This window comes from Carettochelys insculpta, chromosome 3 (assembly GCF_033958435.1).
Source record: "Carettochelys insculpta isolate YL-2023 chromosome 3, ASM3395843v1, whole genome shotgun sequence".
Taxonomy (NCBI): Eukaryota; Metazoa; Chordata; order Testudines; family Carettochelyidae; genus Carettochelys; species Carettochelys insculpta.
The window spans coordinates 210,523,479-210,538,038 of record NC_134139.1 but is presented as its reverse complement, the minus strand read 5'-3'; the positions used below and the strand labels follow the sequence as shown (position 1 = coordinate 210,538,038).

Sequence of the window (14,560 nt, the reverse complement as noted above, 5' to 3'; positions counted from 1 at the left end):
CACTGCCTGCTTTGGACCCTTCCAGAGCACAGCCAGTGGTTTCACACTCAGGCAGGTCCTGGCCATCAGGAACTGAAACAAACTTCTCCACAGGCAAAGGGCTGCTCTGGCTCTCACAGACAAGCACCTTTCCTGTTCACTCTCCTTCACCTCACTCCCATTTTCTGCAGTCCCCACAGACGGGTCAGGAAAAGTTTCGGGGAAATTCTCTTCCTCAAGAGCCCCCCAAACAACAACTCACCCCTGTCTGGCTCCACAGGGGCACTGCTCCCTTGAGCCACAACCAGCTCCTGGGTTTCACCCACACCCAGGATCACTTCTGGCCCATCAGGTGGATTCCCACATAATCCCCTCCAGACAGACAGCTGGTACCACCGGGGAGAAGGTCAGGATCCCTTTCCTCCCCTCTGCTACCAGCTCCTTTATCTTCATCAGGCAGTGTAACTGCATTGCCAGTCTGCTCTTCCTGCGTCCTGGCTAGAGGATGACTCTGGTCAGACAGAGTCCTCCCACCCCTCCCAGTAACACCTCAGCATCAGGCAAAGAACAAGCACCAGAATCGTCTGGTCTCTGGGATTCCCTGATGATACTAACTGGATCAGACCGAGTTAAAGCATCATCCTCCCTGAGAGACACAGAGGCAGGCCCACTTCCCATCCGGGCTTCAGCTGCCCTCAGATCCAGCTCTGGGATCGTGGCCCCATCTCGAGCCCCCACAGGCTCAGGCAAAAGGATTCACTTCCCCAGAAGCAGAAGCACTTTTCTTGCACCAAGGACCAGTGTCCTTAGCAGGGACACCACTGCCCATCCCAGAGCCATTCCCTCTGCTCCAGCCACCATGGCTGGGTTCAGAGTCACACCTGGAATGCTCTTTCCTGGTGGTTCCCTCTCCAGCCACCCGGGCTGGGGAATCTTCCTCAGACAATGGGCTAGTTTCCTCATTGGCACCTTTTCCAAACGCAGGCTCTGCTCTCTCCCCAGGCTGCTGCTGCTGTTCAACACAGACAGACAATGGGAGACTCTCTCCTTTGTCCCAGCCCCCCTGTCTGGTCTCAGACACACTCCCAGAAGGTGGAGCAGCTTCTCTCACAGACAACTTGCCATTCCCAGCGGATCAGCTGCTTTCCTGCACAGACACACAGGCACCTTCCTTGGCCCAGGCCTGGAAAACTCTTCGCAGGTCTGTCTTCACCACTAGTAGATGATGGGTGGGAATTGCTCCTTCCCTCCCTGAGCTGTGGCAGGCCCCTCGGCTCAGAGCTCCAGGCAGTCCAGGGTTCCCTGCCCCGATCTGGGCTCACCTCTGCAGGATTTTCCTTAACCCTCAGCTCTGCCACTGCACATCCACGCTGCCCTGTCCAGCTCCTTTAACCTCGATTCGGTTTCCAGGCGCTGCCACTTCACAGCGGAGTTGCTCAGCGTGGTTGCAGGCTCTCAGGCTGATGCCCTCTGCACCCCACGATTCCTGGAAGAATCCCTTCAGTGTGCCAGGCTCCTTGCGGGTCACAAGCTGCCCGGGGTTAGGCCGTAGGCCCCTCCGCCCTCTGGGATCGACTCCAACAGACTCCCAGCGGAACCCCTTCTTCAGTGTGACACCCGCTCTCAAGGACCACGACCACACTCTCTTGGGAAGGACTCATTCAGCGTCAGGCTCCTCGCGGGTCACTTGTTCCTGGGGGTTGGTCCCTCGGCCCCTCCGCCTTCTGGGGCCAACTCCAACAGACTCCCAGGAGTAACCCCTCCTCGGGTGTGACACCCCCTCTCGAGCACCACGACTGCAGTTGCTTGGGTTCAGCCACAGGCCCCTCCGCCTTGGAACTGCACCTCACTGCCCTTCAGCACACCTGGGTCTCACTGGCCCCTCTTCTTCCTCCTGGGCCCCCACCACTTACTGCTGGATGCTCCATCCTAAAGGTGCAACACAACCCACTGCTGACACCAGTGTGATGGGGTTCAGGGTCCCCAGGCTCTGCACCCATCCGCAGGCAGGAGTGACTCTCACTCAGCAGCAGAACAGCGGGTTTATTAGCCGACAGGACACAGCGTCGTATAGAGGAGTCAGTGCGGCCGGCAGAGACAGCCAGTCCCATCCATGCTGGGGAGAGGAGGCCCCGAGGGGCCCCTGGAGCCGGGGCCTGGCCCCCTCCTTTGCCCCCCCCCGATTCTTGAAAGTCTCTGAAAGTTCGTTTCCGGTTACATAGATTCAGTCCTTGGCGCATTGTATATCCGGCCTGTTGGGGCGCACGTGCTGGGACAGGGACCCTTGGAGGCCACAAGACAAAGGATCCCAGATGGACACTGCTAGGACCACAGCCTGGGTCTTCTCTCGTGTTGTCTGTTCAGTTCTCCCTTGTTCAGGGACAAAGCCCCCTCCTCTGCCCATCGTCCCTTGCGGGTCCGCCCCACCTGACTCAGGTGGGCTGTGGGGGCAAACGGCCACTGGGTGGGTCCCAGGAGACAGTCTCCAGTTTCTGCGATGGGCCCGTTCCCTTGTCTCACCTCGGGTCACCTGACCGGGGGCTGCGTCCCCTTGACATGTCCCAGGCATCGGGGACGTGGAGTCGGCGTCTGAGCACCTGTTTCCACCTCGTTGTGCAGCCCAGTGTGCTGGCTGGGCCGAGCTCACAGCTCCCGTGGAGAAGCTCAGCCCCGAAACATGGTCTGACCCAGCTGCAGAGCTGTAACCTGTGACTGCACCTACATACGTGACACAGACGCCTACGCAGGCTCAGGGCCTCCTCCGCTGTCATTAGCCACCTCACACGGCTCCCGGCACAGCACTGGGGGCCAATAGCCACACTGGGCAGTAAAGGCTTCCAGACCCACCATAAACACCCGGTCACGTGACACAGGGTTTGGTGCCAACTTGATACAGTGCGCACAGAAATGGCTTCATCATCACGTTAAAAACCCAGTAACATCACAGGGGCGCCCTCACCCCGCCCCGCCCTGCCCTGTGGGGAGCCCTCACCCGCCAGCCTGCCCCCCCTGCCCTGTGGGGAGCCCTCACCCCCCAGTGAACCCTGCCCCGCCCTGCCCTGTGGGGAGCCCTCACCCACCAGCCTGCCCCCCCCCGCCCTGTGGGGAGCCCTCACCCCCCAGCGAACCCTGCCCCGCCCTGCCCTGTGGGGAGCCCTCACCCGCCAGCCTGCCCCCCCGGCCCTGTGGGGAGCCCTCAACCCCCAGCCTGCCCCCCCCCGCCCTGTGGGGAGCCCTCACCCCCCAGCGAACCCTGCCCCCACCATGCCCTGTAGGGAGCCCTCACCCTGCGCCCGCCCCTGCCACCAGGTGCGTGTGGGGGAGCAGCTCTTCGCCCTCAAGCGGCTCTGCAAGGCCAAGGTGGTGCAGAAGCGGCAGCAGGAACATGTCTGCATGGAGAGGCGGGTGCTGGAGCAGAGCTGCTGCCCCTTCGTGGTGAGGTAGGGACACCCCACGGGCAGCAGGTGTGGGGGGCACTGGCAGGGGGCGCAGTGGGGAGGCTTGCCAGGGTCTGCCCCTGGAGTGGGGGTGCTGACGGGGCTTCTCGGGGAGGTGGCCCAGGAGTGGAGGGAACTGGCAGGTTGTTGGGGTGCCCTGGCGGCTGTTTGGGGGGGCATTGGGGCACATACAGGCTGTTGGGGGCACCGGCGGCTGTGACAAAGTCACTCCTATTCCTGGGCCTCTGGCCAATCCATTAGGACCCCTTACGGGCCCGTTGCCCTCACTGGGGCGAGTGGTGGCCCGGGGGAACCCAGGGATCTGTGCAGCTGCCGGGGAGGAGTTGACTCCCTCAGCCCTCGGCACAGCAGCTCTCCTCACCGGGCCACTTCCCCGGACAACTCCCCGGTACCTCCTCCGGGCCGCAGCCGCCGCAGGGCCCCACTGGATCTGGAGATGCTCCCACTGATCGCTGTCCTGCTGCTCTCTGCGCCTGTCCCCTGCGTCCCTGCTCCGCTCCCTCTCCCCTGCGTCCCTGCTCCTGTCCCCTGCGTCCCTGCTCCTGTCCCCTGCGTCCCTGCGCCTGTCCCCTGCGTCCCTGCTCCACTCCCTCTCCCCTGCGTCCCTGCTCCTGTCCCCTGCGTCCCTGCGCCTGTCCCCTGCGTCCCTGCGCCTGTCCCTGTCCCCTGCGTCCCTGCTCCTGTCCCCTGCGTCCCGGCTCCTGTCCCCTGCGTCCCTGCGCCTGTCCCCTGCGTCCCTGCTCCGCTCCCTCTCCCCTGCGTCCCTGCTCCGCTCCCTGTCCCCTGCGTCCCTGCGCCTGTCCCCTGCGTCCCTGCTCCGCTCCCTCTCCCCTGCGTCCCGGCTCCTGTCCCCTGCGTCCCGGCTCCTCTCCCTCTCCCCTGCGTCCCTGCTCCTGTCCCCTGCGTCCCTGCGCCTGTCCCCTGCGTCCCTGCTCCGCTCCCTCTCCCCTGCGTCCCGGCTCCTGTCCCCTGCGTCCCGGCTCCTCTCCCTCTCCCCTGCGTCCCTGCTCCTGTCCCCTGCGTCCCTGCGCCTGTCCCCTGCGTCCCGGCTCCTCTCCCTCTCCCCTGCGTCCCTGCTCCTGTCCCCTGCGTCCCTGCGCCTGTCCCCTGCGTCCCTGCTCCGCTCCCTCTCCCCTGCGTCCCTGCTCCTGTCCCCTGCGTCCCGGCTCCTCTCCCTGTCCCCTGCGTCCCTGCTCCTGTCCCCTGCGTCCCTGCGCCTGTCCCCTGCGTTCCTGCTCCGCTCCCTGTCCACTGCGTCCCTGCGCCTGTCCCCCTGCGTCCCTGCGCCTGTCCCCTGCGTCCCTGCTCTGCTCCCTCTCCCCTGCATCCCTGCGCCTGTCCCCTGCGTCCCTGCTCCTGTCCCCTGCGTCCCTGCGCCTGTCCCCTGCGTCCCTGCTCCGCTCCCTCTCCCCTGCATCCTGGCTCCTGTCCCCTGCGTCCCAGCTCCGCTCCCTCTCCCCTGCGTCCCGGCTCCTGTCCCCTGCGTCCCTGCTCCGCTCCCTCTCCCCTGCGTCCCTGCGCCTGTCCCCTGCGTCCCGGCTCCTGTCCCCTGCGTCCCTGCTCCGCTCCCTCTCCCCTGCGTCCCTGCGCCTGTCCCCTGCGTCCCGGCTCCTGTCCCCTGCGTCCCTGCTCCGCTCCCTCTCCCCTGCGTCCCTGTGCCTGTCCCCTGCGTCCCGGCTCCTGTCCCCTGCGTCCCTGCTCCGCTCCCTCTCCCCTGCGTCCCTGCTCCTGTCCCCTGCGTCCCTGCTCCTGTCCCCTGCGTCCCTGCTCCACTCCCTCTCCCCTGCGTCCCTGCTCCTGTCCCCTGCGTCCCGGCTCCTCTCCCTCTCCCCTGCGTCCCTGCGCCTGTCCCCTGCGTCCCTGCGTCCCTGCTCCTGTCCCCTGCGTCCCTGCTCCGCTCCCTCTCCCCTGCGTCCCTGCTCCTGTCCCCTGCGTCCCTGCGCCTGTCCCCTGCGTCCCTGCTCCGCTCCCTCTCCCCTGCGTCCCTGTGCCTGTCCCCTGCGTCCCGGCTCCTGTCCCCTGCGTCCCTGCTCCGCTCCCTCTCCCCTGCGTCCCTGCTCCTGTCCCCTGCGTCCCTGCTCCTGTCCCCTGCGTCCCTGCTCCACTCCCTCTCCCCTGCGTCCCTGCTCCTGTCCCCTGCGTCCCGGCTCCTCTCCCTCTCCCCTGCGTCCCTGCGCCTGTCCCCTGCGTCCCTGCGTCCCTGCTCCTGTCCCCTGCGTCCCTGCTCCGCTCCCTCTCCCCTGCGTCCCTGCTCCTGTCCCCTGCGTCCCTGCGCCTGTCCCCTGCGTCCCTGCTCCGCTCCCTCTCCCCTGCGTCCCTGCTCCTCTCCCTGTCCCCTGCGTCCCTGCTCCTGTCCCCTGCGTCCCGGCTCCTGTCCCCTGCGTCCCGGCTCCTCTCCCTGTCCCCTGCGTCCCTGCTCCTGTCCCCTGCGTCCCGGCTCCTGTCCCCTGCGTCCCGGCTCCTCTCCCTGTCCCCTGCGTCCCGGCTCCTGTCCCCTGCGTCCCGGCTCCTCTCCCTGTCCCCTGCGTCCCTGCGCCTGTCCCCTGCGTCCCTGCGCCTGTCCCCTGCGTCCCTGCTCCACTCCCTCTCCCCTGCGTCCCTGCTCCTGTCCCCTGCGTCCCTGCTCCTGTCCCCTGCGTCCCGGCTCCTGTCCCCTGCGTCCCGGCTCCTGTCCCTCTCCCCTGCATCCCTGCGCCTGTCCCCTGCGTCCCTGCTCCGCTCCCTCTCCCCTGCATCCCTGCGCCTGTCCCCTGCATCCCTGCTCCTGTCCCCTGCGTCCCTGCTCCGCTCCCTCTCCCCTGTGTCCCTGCTCCGCTCCCTCTCCCCTGCATCCCTGCTCCTGTCCCCTGCGTCCCTGCTCCACTCCCTCTCCCCTGCATCCCTGCGCCTGTCCCCTGCGTCCCTGCTCCGCTCCCTCTCCCCTGTGTCCCTGCGCCTGTCCCCTGCGTCCCTGCTCCACTCCCTCTCCCCTGCATCCCTGCGCCTGTCCCCTGCGTCCCTGCTCCGCTCCCTCTCCCCTGTGTCCCTGCGCCTGTCCCCTGCGTCCCGGCTCCTGTCCCCTGCGTCCCTGCGCCTGTCCCCTGCGTCCCTGCTCCGCTCCCTCTCCCCTGCGTCCCTGCTCCGCTCCCTGTCCCCTGCGTCCCTGCGCCTGTCCCCTGCGTCCCTGCGCCTGTCCCCTGCGTCCCTGCTCCGCTCCCTCTCCCCTGCGTCCCGGCTCCTGTCCCCTGCGTCCCTGCTCCGCTCCCTCTCCCCTGTGTCCCTGCGCCTGTCCCCTGCGTCCCTGCTCCTGTCCCCTGCGTCCCTGCTCCGCTCCCTCTCCCCTGTGTCCCTGCGCCTGTCCCCTGCGTCCCGGCTCCTGTCCCCTGCGTCCCTGCGCCTGTCCCCTGCGTCCCTGCTCCGCTCCCTCTCCCCTGCGTCCCTGCTCCGCTCCCTGTCCCCTGCGTCCCTGCGCCTGTCCCCTGCGTCCCTGCGCCTGTCCCCTGCGTCCCTGCTCCGCTCCCTCTCCCCTGCGTCCCGGCTCCTGTCCCCTGCGTCCCTGCTCCTCTCCCTCTCCCCTGCGTCCCTGCTCCTGTCCCCTGCGTCCCGGCTCCTGTCCCCTGCGTCCCTGCTCCTCTCCCTCTCCCCTGCATCCCTGCTCCTGTCCCGTGCGTCCCGGCTCCTCTCCCTCTCCCCTGCGTCCCTGCTCCTGTCCCCTGCGTCCCGGCTCCTCTCCCTGTCCCCTGCGTCCCTGCTCCTGTCCCCTGCGTCCCTGCTCCTGTCCCCTGCGTTCCTGCTCCGCTCCCTGTCCACTGCGTCCCTGCGCCTGTCCCCCTGCGTCCCTGCGCCTGTCCCCTGCGTCCCTGCTCTGCTCCCTCTCCCCTGCATCCCTGCGCCTGTCCCCTGCGTCCCTGCTCCGCTCCCTCTCCCCTGCATCCCTGCGCCTGTCCCCTGCGTCCCTGCTCCGCTCCCTCTCCCCTGCGTCCCTGCTCCTGTCCCCTGCGTCCCTGCTCCGCTCCCTCTCCCCTGCGTCCCTGCGCCTGTCCCCTGCGTCCCTGCGCCTGTCCCCTGCGTCCCTGCTCCGCTCCCTCTCCCCTGCGTCCCTGCTCCTGTCCCCTGCGTCCCGGCTCCTGTCCCCTGCGTCCCTGCTCCGCTCCCTCTCCCCTGCGTCCCTGCGCCTGTCCCCTGCGTCCCTGCTCTGCTCCCTGTCCCCTGCGTCCCTGCTCCTGTCCCCTGCGTCCCTGCGCCTGTCCCCTGCGTCCCTGCTCCGCTCCCTCTCCCCTGCGTCCCTGCTCCTGTCCCCTGCGTCCCTGCGCCTGTCCCCTGCGTCCCTGCTCCGCTCCCTCTCCCCTGCATCCTGGCTCCTGTCCCCTGCGTCCCAGCTCCGCTCCCTCTCCCCTGCGTCCCTGCTCCTGTCCCCTGCGTCCCTGCTCCGCTCCCTCTCCCCTGCGTCCCTGCTCCTGTCCCTGTCCCCTGCATCCTGGCTCCTGTCCCCTGCATCCCTGCTCCGCTCCCTGTCCCCTGCATCCCTGCTCCGCTCCCTGTCCCCTGCATCCCTGCTCCTGTCCCCCGCATCCCTGCTCCCCTCCCTCTCCCCCTGCCCCTCCCACTGTGGAGGGTTTTAAAGGCCTCTCATTGGCACCCGCATTAGGGCCTGCTGTCCCCAGTTAGGCTGAGCCATATCCCAGCCAGCTGCCTGCGATTGCCCTGAAGGCCCTTCTGCTTGTTTGGGCTCCCTCTGAGGGGCCCTCCACCCTGGCCCTGCCACACGGGTTACTGGGGAGCACTGGCGGGCTGGTGGGAGCACTGGCACATTGTGGGAGCACTGGCACATTGCGGGGTGTACTGGCAGGCTGTGAGGGGTTGCACAGGTGGGGTGCAATGGTGGGCTGTGGGGGGGCACTGGCAGGTTGTGGGGTGGTGCACTGGTGGGTTGGGGGTGCACAGGCAGGTTGTGGGGGTGTGATGGGGTTCAGGGCTCCCCCTGCACTGCACCCTGTCTGCTGGCAGGAGTGACTCTCACTCAGCAGGTACAACAGAAGGTTTATTAGGCAACAGATGCCCAGTTCCTCACAGAAGCGACAGCACAGCAGCCAGAGACAGTCCTTCCAACCTGTCCTGGGGGGAAGACCCCGAGGGGTGCCCCTCTAGGGTGTAGCTTTCCCCTCCTCAGGCTGGCTGCCTTCCAGCTCCTCTTTCCCCAGCTTCCTAACTGCCGCCCCCGATTCAAAACCCAGCTCGGCTCCTCCCTCCTCTTTGTTCAGGGCAGAGGTGTCACCTGCCAGTTGTAGCCCCAGGGTCATCCTTAGCCACTGGGAGCTGCTGCTTGCCTCAGACATCCAGCCTGATTCACACATGCACTCCTCCCACTCCATCACAGGGGGGGTGCACAGGCGGGCTAAGGGGTGCACTGGGGGGTTGTTGGTTGCACTGGGGGGTGCACAGGCGGGCTAAGGGGTGCACTGGGGGGTTGTTGGTTGCACTGGGGGTGCACAGGCGGGCTAAGGGGTGCACTGGGGGGTTGTTGGTTGCACTGGGGTTGCACAGGCGGGCTAAGGGATGCACTGGGGGGTTGTTGGTTGCACTGGGGGGTGCACAGACGGGCTAAGGGGTGCACTGGGGGGTTGTTGGTTGCACTGGGGGGTGCACAGGCAGGCTAAGGGGTGCACTGGGGGGTTGTTGGTTGCACTGGGGGGTTGCACTGGCAGGCTAAGGGATGCACTGGGGGGTTGTTGGTTGCACTGGGGGGTTGCACTGCCAGGCTAAGGGGTGCACAGGTGGGCTAAGGGGTGCACTGGGGGTTTGTTGGTTGCACTGGGGTGTGCACAGGCGGGCTAAGGGGTGCACTGGGGGTTGTTGGTTGCACTGGGGGGTGCACAGGCGGGCTAAGGGGTGCACTGGGGGGTTGTTGGTTGCACTGGGGGGTTGCACAGGCGGGCTAAGGGGTGCACTGGGGGGTTGTTGGTTGCACTGGGGGGTTGCACTGGCAGGCTAAGGGGTGCACTGGCAGGCTAAGGGGTGCACTGGGGGGTTGTTGGTTGCACTGGGGGGTTGCACTGCCAGGCTAAGGGGTGCACAGGCGGGCTAAGGAGTGCACTGGGGGTTTGTTGGTTGCACTGGGGTGTGCACAGGCGGGCTAAGGGGTGCACTGGGGGGTTGTTGGTTGCACTGGGGGTTGCACAGGCGGGCTAAGGGGTGCACTGGGGGGTTGTTGGTTGCACTGGGGGGTTGCACAGGCGGGCTAAGAGGTGCACTGGGGGGTTGTTGGTTGCACTGGGGGGTTGCACTGGCAGGCTAAGGGGTGCACAGGCGGGCTAAGGGGTGCACAGGCAGGCTAAGGGGTGCACTGGGGGGTTGTTGGTTGCACTGGGGGTTGCACAGGCAGGCTAAGGGGTGCACTGGGGGGTTGCACAGGCGGGCTAAGGGGAGCACTGGGGGGTTGTTGGTTGCACTGGGGGGTTGCACTGGCAGGCTAAGGGGTGCACAGGCGGGCTAAGGGGTGCACTGGGGGGTGCACTGGCAGGCTAAGGGGTTCACTGGGGGGTTGTTGGTTGCACTGGGGGGGTGCACAAGCAGGCTAAGGGGTGCACTGGGGGGTTGTTGGTTGCACTGGGGGGTTGCACTGGCAGGCTAAGGGGTGCACTGGGGGGTTGTTGGTTGCACTGGGGGGTTGCACTGGCAGGCTAAGGGGTGCACTGGGGGTTGTTGGTTGCACTGGGGGGTTGCACAGGGGGGCTAAGGGGTGCACTGGGGGGTTGCACTGGCAGGCTAAGGGGTGCACAGGTGGGCTAAGGGGTGCACTGGGGGGTTGTTGGTTGCACTGGGGGTTGCACAGGTGGGCTAAGGGGTGCACTGGGGGGTTGTTGGTTGCACTGGGGGGTTGCACAGGGGGGCTAAGGGGTGCACTGGGGGGTTGTTGGTTGCACTGGGGGGTGCACTGGCAGGCTAAGGGGTTCACTGGGGGGTTGTTGGTTGCACTGGGGGGGTGCACAGGCAGGCTAAGGGGTGCACTGGGGGGTTGTTGGTTGCACTGGGGGGTTGCACTGGCAGGCTAAGGGGTGCACTGGGGGGTTGTTGGTTGCACTGGGGGTGCACAGGCGGGCTAAGGGATGCACTAGGGGGTTCTTGGTTGCACTGGGGGGTTTCACTGGCAGGCTAAGGGGTGCACTGGGGGGTTGTTGGTTGCACTGGGGGGTGCACAGGCGGGCTAAGGGGTGCACTGGGGGGTTGTTGGTTGCACTGGGGGTGCACAGGCGGGCTAAGGGGTGCACTGGTGGGTTGTTGGTTGCACTGGGGAGTGCACAGGCAGGCTAAGGGGTGCACTGGGGGGTTGTTGGTTGCACTGGGGGTTGCACTGGCAGGCTAAGGGGTGCACTGGGGGGTTGTTGGTTGCACTGGGGGGTGCACAGGCGGGCTAAGGGGTGCACTGGGGGTTGTTGGTTGCACTGGGGGGTTGCACTGGCGGGCTAAGGGGAGCACTGGGGGGTTGTTGGTTGCACTGGGGGGTTGCACTGGCAGGCTAAGGGGTGCACTGGGGGGTTGTTGGTTGCACTGGGGGGTGCACAGGCTGGCTAAGGGGTGCACTGGGGGGTTGTTGGTTGCACTGGGGGTGCACAGGCGGGCTAAGGGGTGCACTGGGGGGTTGTTGGTTGCACTGGGGGGTTGCACTGGCAGGCTAAGGGGTGCACTGGTGGGTTGTTGGTTGCACTGGGGAGTGCACAGGCAGGCTAAGGGGTGCACTGGTGGGTTGTTGGTTGCACTGGGGAGTGCACAGGCGGGCTAAGGGGTGCACTGGTGGGTTGTTGGTTGCACTGGGGAGTGCACAGGCAGGCTAAGGGGTGCACTGGTGGGTTGTTGGTTGCACTGGGGAGTGCACAGGCGGGCTAAGGGGTGCACTGGTGGGTTGTTGGTTGCACTGGGGGTGCACAAGCGGGCTAAGGGGTGCACTGGGGGGTTGTTGGTTGCACTGGGGGGTTGCACTGGCAGGCTAAGGGGTTCACTGGTGGGTTGTTGGTTGCACTGGGGGTGCACAGGCGGGCTAAGGGGTGCACTGGGGGGTTGTTGGTTGCACTGGGGTGTTGCACTGGCAGGCTAAGGGGTGCACTGGTGGGTTGTTGGTTGCACTGGGGAGTGCACAGGCGGGCTAAGGGGTGCACTGGTGGGTTGTTGGTTGCACTGGGGGTGCACAGGCGGGCTAAGGGGTGCACTGGGGGGTTGTTGGTTGCACTGGGGGTTGCACTGGCAGGCTAAGGGGTGCACTGGTGGGTTGTTGGTTGCACTGGGAGTGCACAGGCAGGCTAAGGGGTGCACTGGGGGGTTGTTGGTTGCACTGGGGTGTTGCACTGGCAGGCTGTGGGTGCTCTGACGGGGGGGGGCGGGGGCAGTGAAGGCTGCAGTTTAACACCTTCCTCCTCCCTGCCCCAGGCTCTTTGGCACCTTCCGGGACAGCCGATATGTCTACCTGCTGCTGGAGTTCTGCCCGGGGGGCGAGCTGTGGACCAAGCTGCGCGAGGTGTACGGCATTGGCCGGGGGAGCAGGGAGAGCAGACCGCCCGGGGGGGTGGCTGGGCTGGGCCGGGCCGGGGGTGCACACCAGGATGCAGGCGGGACAGGCGGGGGGGGCTGTGCGCAGGGGCTGTGAGAGACCTGACGTGGTGCAGATGGGAGCAGGCGGGTGGGCAGTGTGGGCCATAAGGGTTGCTGCGGGCAGGGAGAGGCAGGGTAGGTGGGTGGTGTGACTGGGGGCCTGGGAGGGTTGCTGGGGTTGGGGACTGCAGGAAGCGAGTGGTATCTGTGGGTGGGACTGGGGTGGGCAGGGCCATGGGGGTGCAGCAGCAGGTGGGTTGCTGGGGGTGAGGGACCTGTGCAGGGAGGGAAGGGACCCGATGCTGTGGGCTGGGCAGTGGGCGGAGTTGCTGGGGGTTGTGGGGGTGGGGCAGGTGGGCGGTGTGGGCTGAGTTGCTGGGAGCTGTGGGGGTGGGGCAGGTGGGCGGAGTTGCTGGGGGCTGTGGGGGTGAGGCAGGTGGGCGGTGTGGGTGGAGTTGCTGGGAGCTGTCGGGGTGGGGCAGGTGGGCGGAGTTGCTGGGGGCTGTGGGGGTGGGGCAGGTGGGCGGTGTGGGCGGAGTTGCTGGGGGCCGTGGGGTGGGGCAGGTGGGTGGAGTTGCTGGGGGCCGTGGGGTGGGGCGGTGTGGGCGGAGTTGCTGGGGGCCATGGGGTGGGGCAGGTGGGCGGAGTTGCTGGGGGCCGTGGGGTGGGGCGGTGTGGGCGGAGTTGCTTGGGGGTGGGGCAGGTGGGCGGAGTTGCTGGGGGCCGTGGGGGGGCAGGTGGGCAGTGTGGGGCTGGAAGGTGGCACGGGCAGAGGCGTAGTGCAGGGCGAGGACCCCATGCCCCCCGGTGCTCTGGGTCGGGCAAGGGGCCAGCAGACCGCGGGCTGTCCCGTCCATGGGACTGTCCCTAGCGCTGTCTTGGGAGCTGCACTTTGGGGCCCCCGTGTGGCTCAGGGGAGTTGCGGGGGACCTGCTACCAGCACAGGGGCCCCAGCCCCACTCTCCGGCCGCAGCGGCGGGAGGCAGAGGCACCTGGCCCCAGCCGCGTCCTCCCTGGTGAAGTGGGGGCAGGGCCCTCCCGTGAGCTAGGGGTGAGTGCCCAGTGCTCCCCTCGTGCCCCTTGCCAGCCATCGCCCTGCCCTGGCGGGGTTCTGCGGGGCGGCACAGGCGGGGCCGGCTGTGACCGGCAGTTCCAGGGAGACACCTGCTTAGAGGCAGGGCGGCCGGAAGCAGAAGACGGGGGCCCTCCACTCTAGGGCACCAAATGCGTCCCAGAGCACCTGCGTCACCAGCCTGGGGAACAGGAACTCGCAGCAGCCGCGAGAGCGTATCGAAACACGCCAGCAGGTTCCTCCAGCCCCAGAGGAGCAGCCCTTCCCCAGGCCGGCGTCTGCCTGAGCTCCCCGGCAAGCACGCTGGGCCGGCCCATCGCGTCTGACAGGGACCCCAGCGCCCAACGAACGGGTGAACGGGACCGGAGCCTGTGCCTGCTGCAAGGGTCTGGGTGCAGCAGAGGTGGAAGGAGCCCCAGGCTGGGCCGTCAGTCCTCTGCCCAGAGCTCCAGGCAGAGCCCCTCCGGAGGGAGAAGCCGGAGCAGAGGCGAGCTGGAGATCCCAGGGCCCCTTATCTCTCCTGGGCCAGGTGGAGGGCTCCCGTTGTTCTGGCTGTGTGACCGCACATCCCAGGCCGGCGGCTGGAGCCTTCTGGGCCGGCCCCGGCCGTGCCCGACTCTGGTCTCTGCCGGTGGGCGCCAGGGCCCACGGTCCCGCCAGACCCTTGGCAGGACAGTCCATTCGGTGCCCCCGGCTCCAGTGCCTGGAGAGGGGCTGAGCAGCCTCTCCCAGCCCGCTGGCGAGCTGCTCCGCGGTGTGACTCCAGGGGCCGGCGTGTGACACAGACACACCTTTAAATACCACCAAGGGCCGCGCCAGAGCTGGCCCGGCAGAGCAGCGCTGGGAGGCCGCGCTCCTGGGGGGCATGATGGGTGCGAGAGGGACCCAGGTGCTTCCAGCACACGCCGATAACGCCACACCCCAATGCAAACCTGACACGGGCTACCGCCTGCCAGCCCTGCTCCCGCTAGCACGCCTGCCGCGACCTCCTTCCCTGCAATGTGGGCTACCCCCAGGGCCGGTGGGCCTAGGCTCTAGCGCAGCAGCCTGGCTTGGTGCCCTTGGCCTTGGGCGTGTGCGGCACGGTCAGCCAGGACCAGGAACGTCCTGCTGCAGAAATGGGGCTGGCGCTGCTTGACAGCCCGGGCGGGAGCCCAACACTCCTGCTCCACTGGCTGAGTTTGGCTCCGCGGGGAGCTTCTTGCTGAGTTCGCCATGTGGCTGTGCCCCTCACCCTGCCTGCCTTGCAAGGGCTCTGCTCCGGCCCGGAACACCCCGGGGTTCCCAGCACGGCCTGGCAGAACTGGCTCCTGGCCGAGGCGCTCTGCATGGGAGCCTGGCTCACCGGCCTCCGTCCACACCACCTCCGCTGGCTCCTGCGGCTCTGTGAGGTCCACCCTGGGAGCCCAGCTGGGAGCAGGGCAGTGGCCGGCATCTGAATGTGGAACGGGCCAGCCTGCCTGCGAGCCCAGGTCTGCTGGAGAACAGG

The 14,560-nt window shown here is 67.4% G+C and overlaps 1 protein-coding gene across 1 annotated transcript in view; it reads left to right on the top strand.

Annotated features, from left to right (window-relative positions):
* LOC142010751 (cGMP-dependent protein kinase 2-like) overlaps positions 1-14,560 on the top strand; it is a 51,603-nt gene that overhangs the window by 24,349 nt on the left and 12,694 nt on the right. Inside the window, exons 12-13 of the mRNA XM_074989163.1 lie at positions 3,289-3,419; positions 11,838-11,927. Of these exons, the coding sequence (XP_074845264.1) occupies positions 3,289-3,419; positions 11,838-11,927 (221 nt within the window). The remainder of the gene's footprint in view (positions 1-3,288; positions 3,420-11,837; positions 11,928-14,560) is intronic.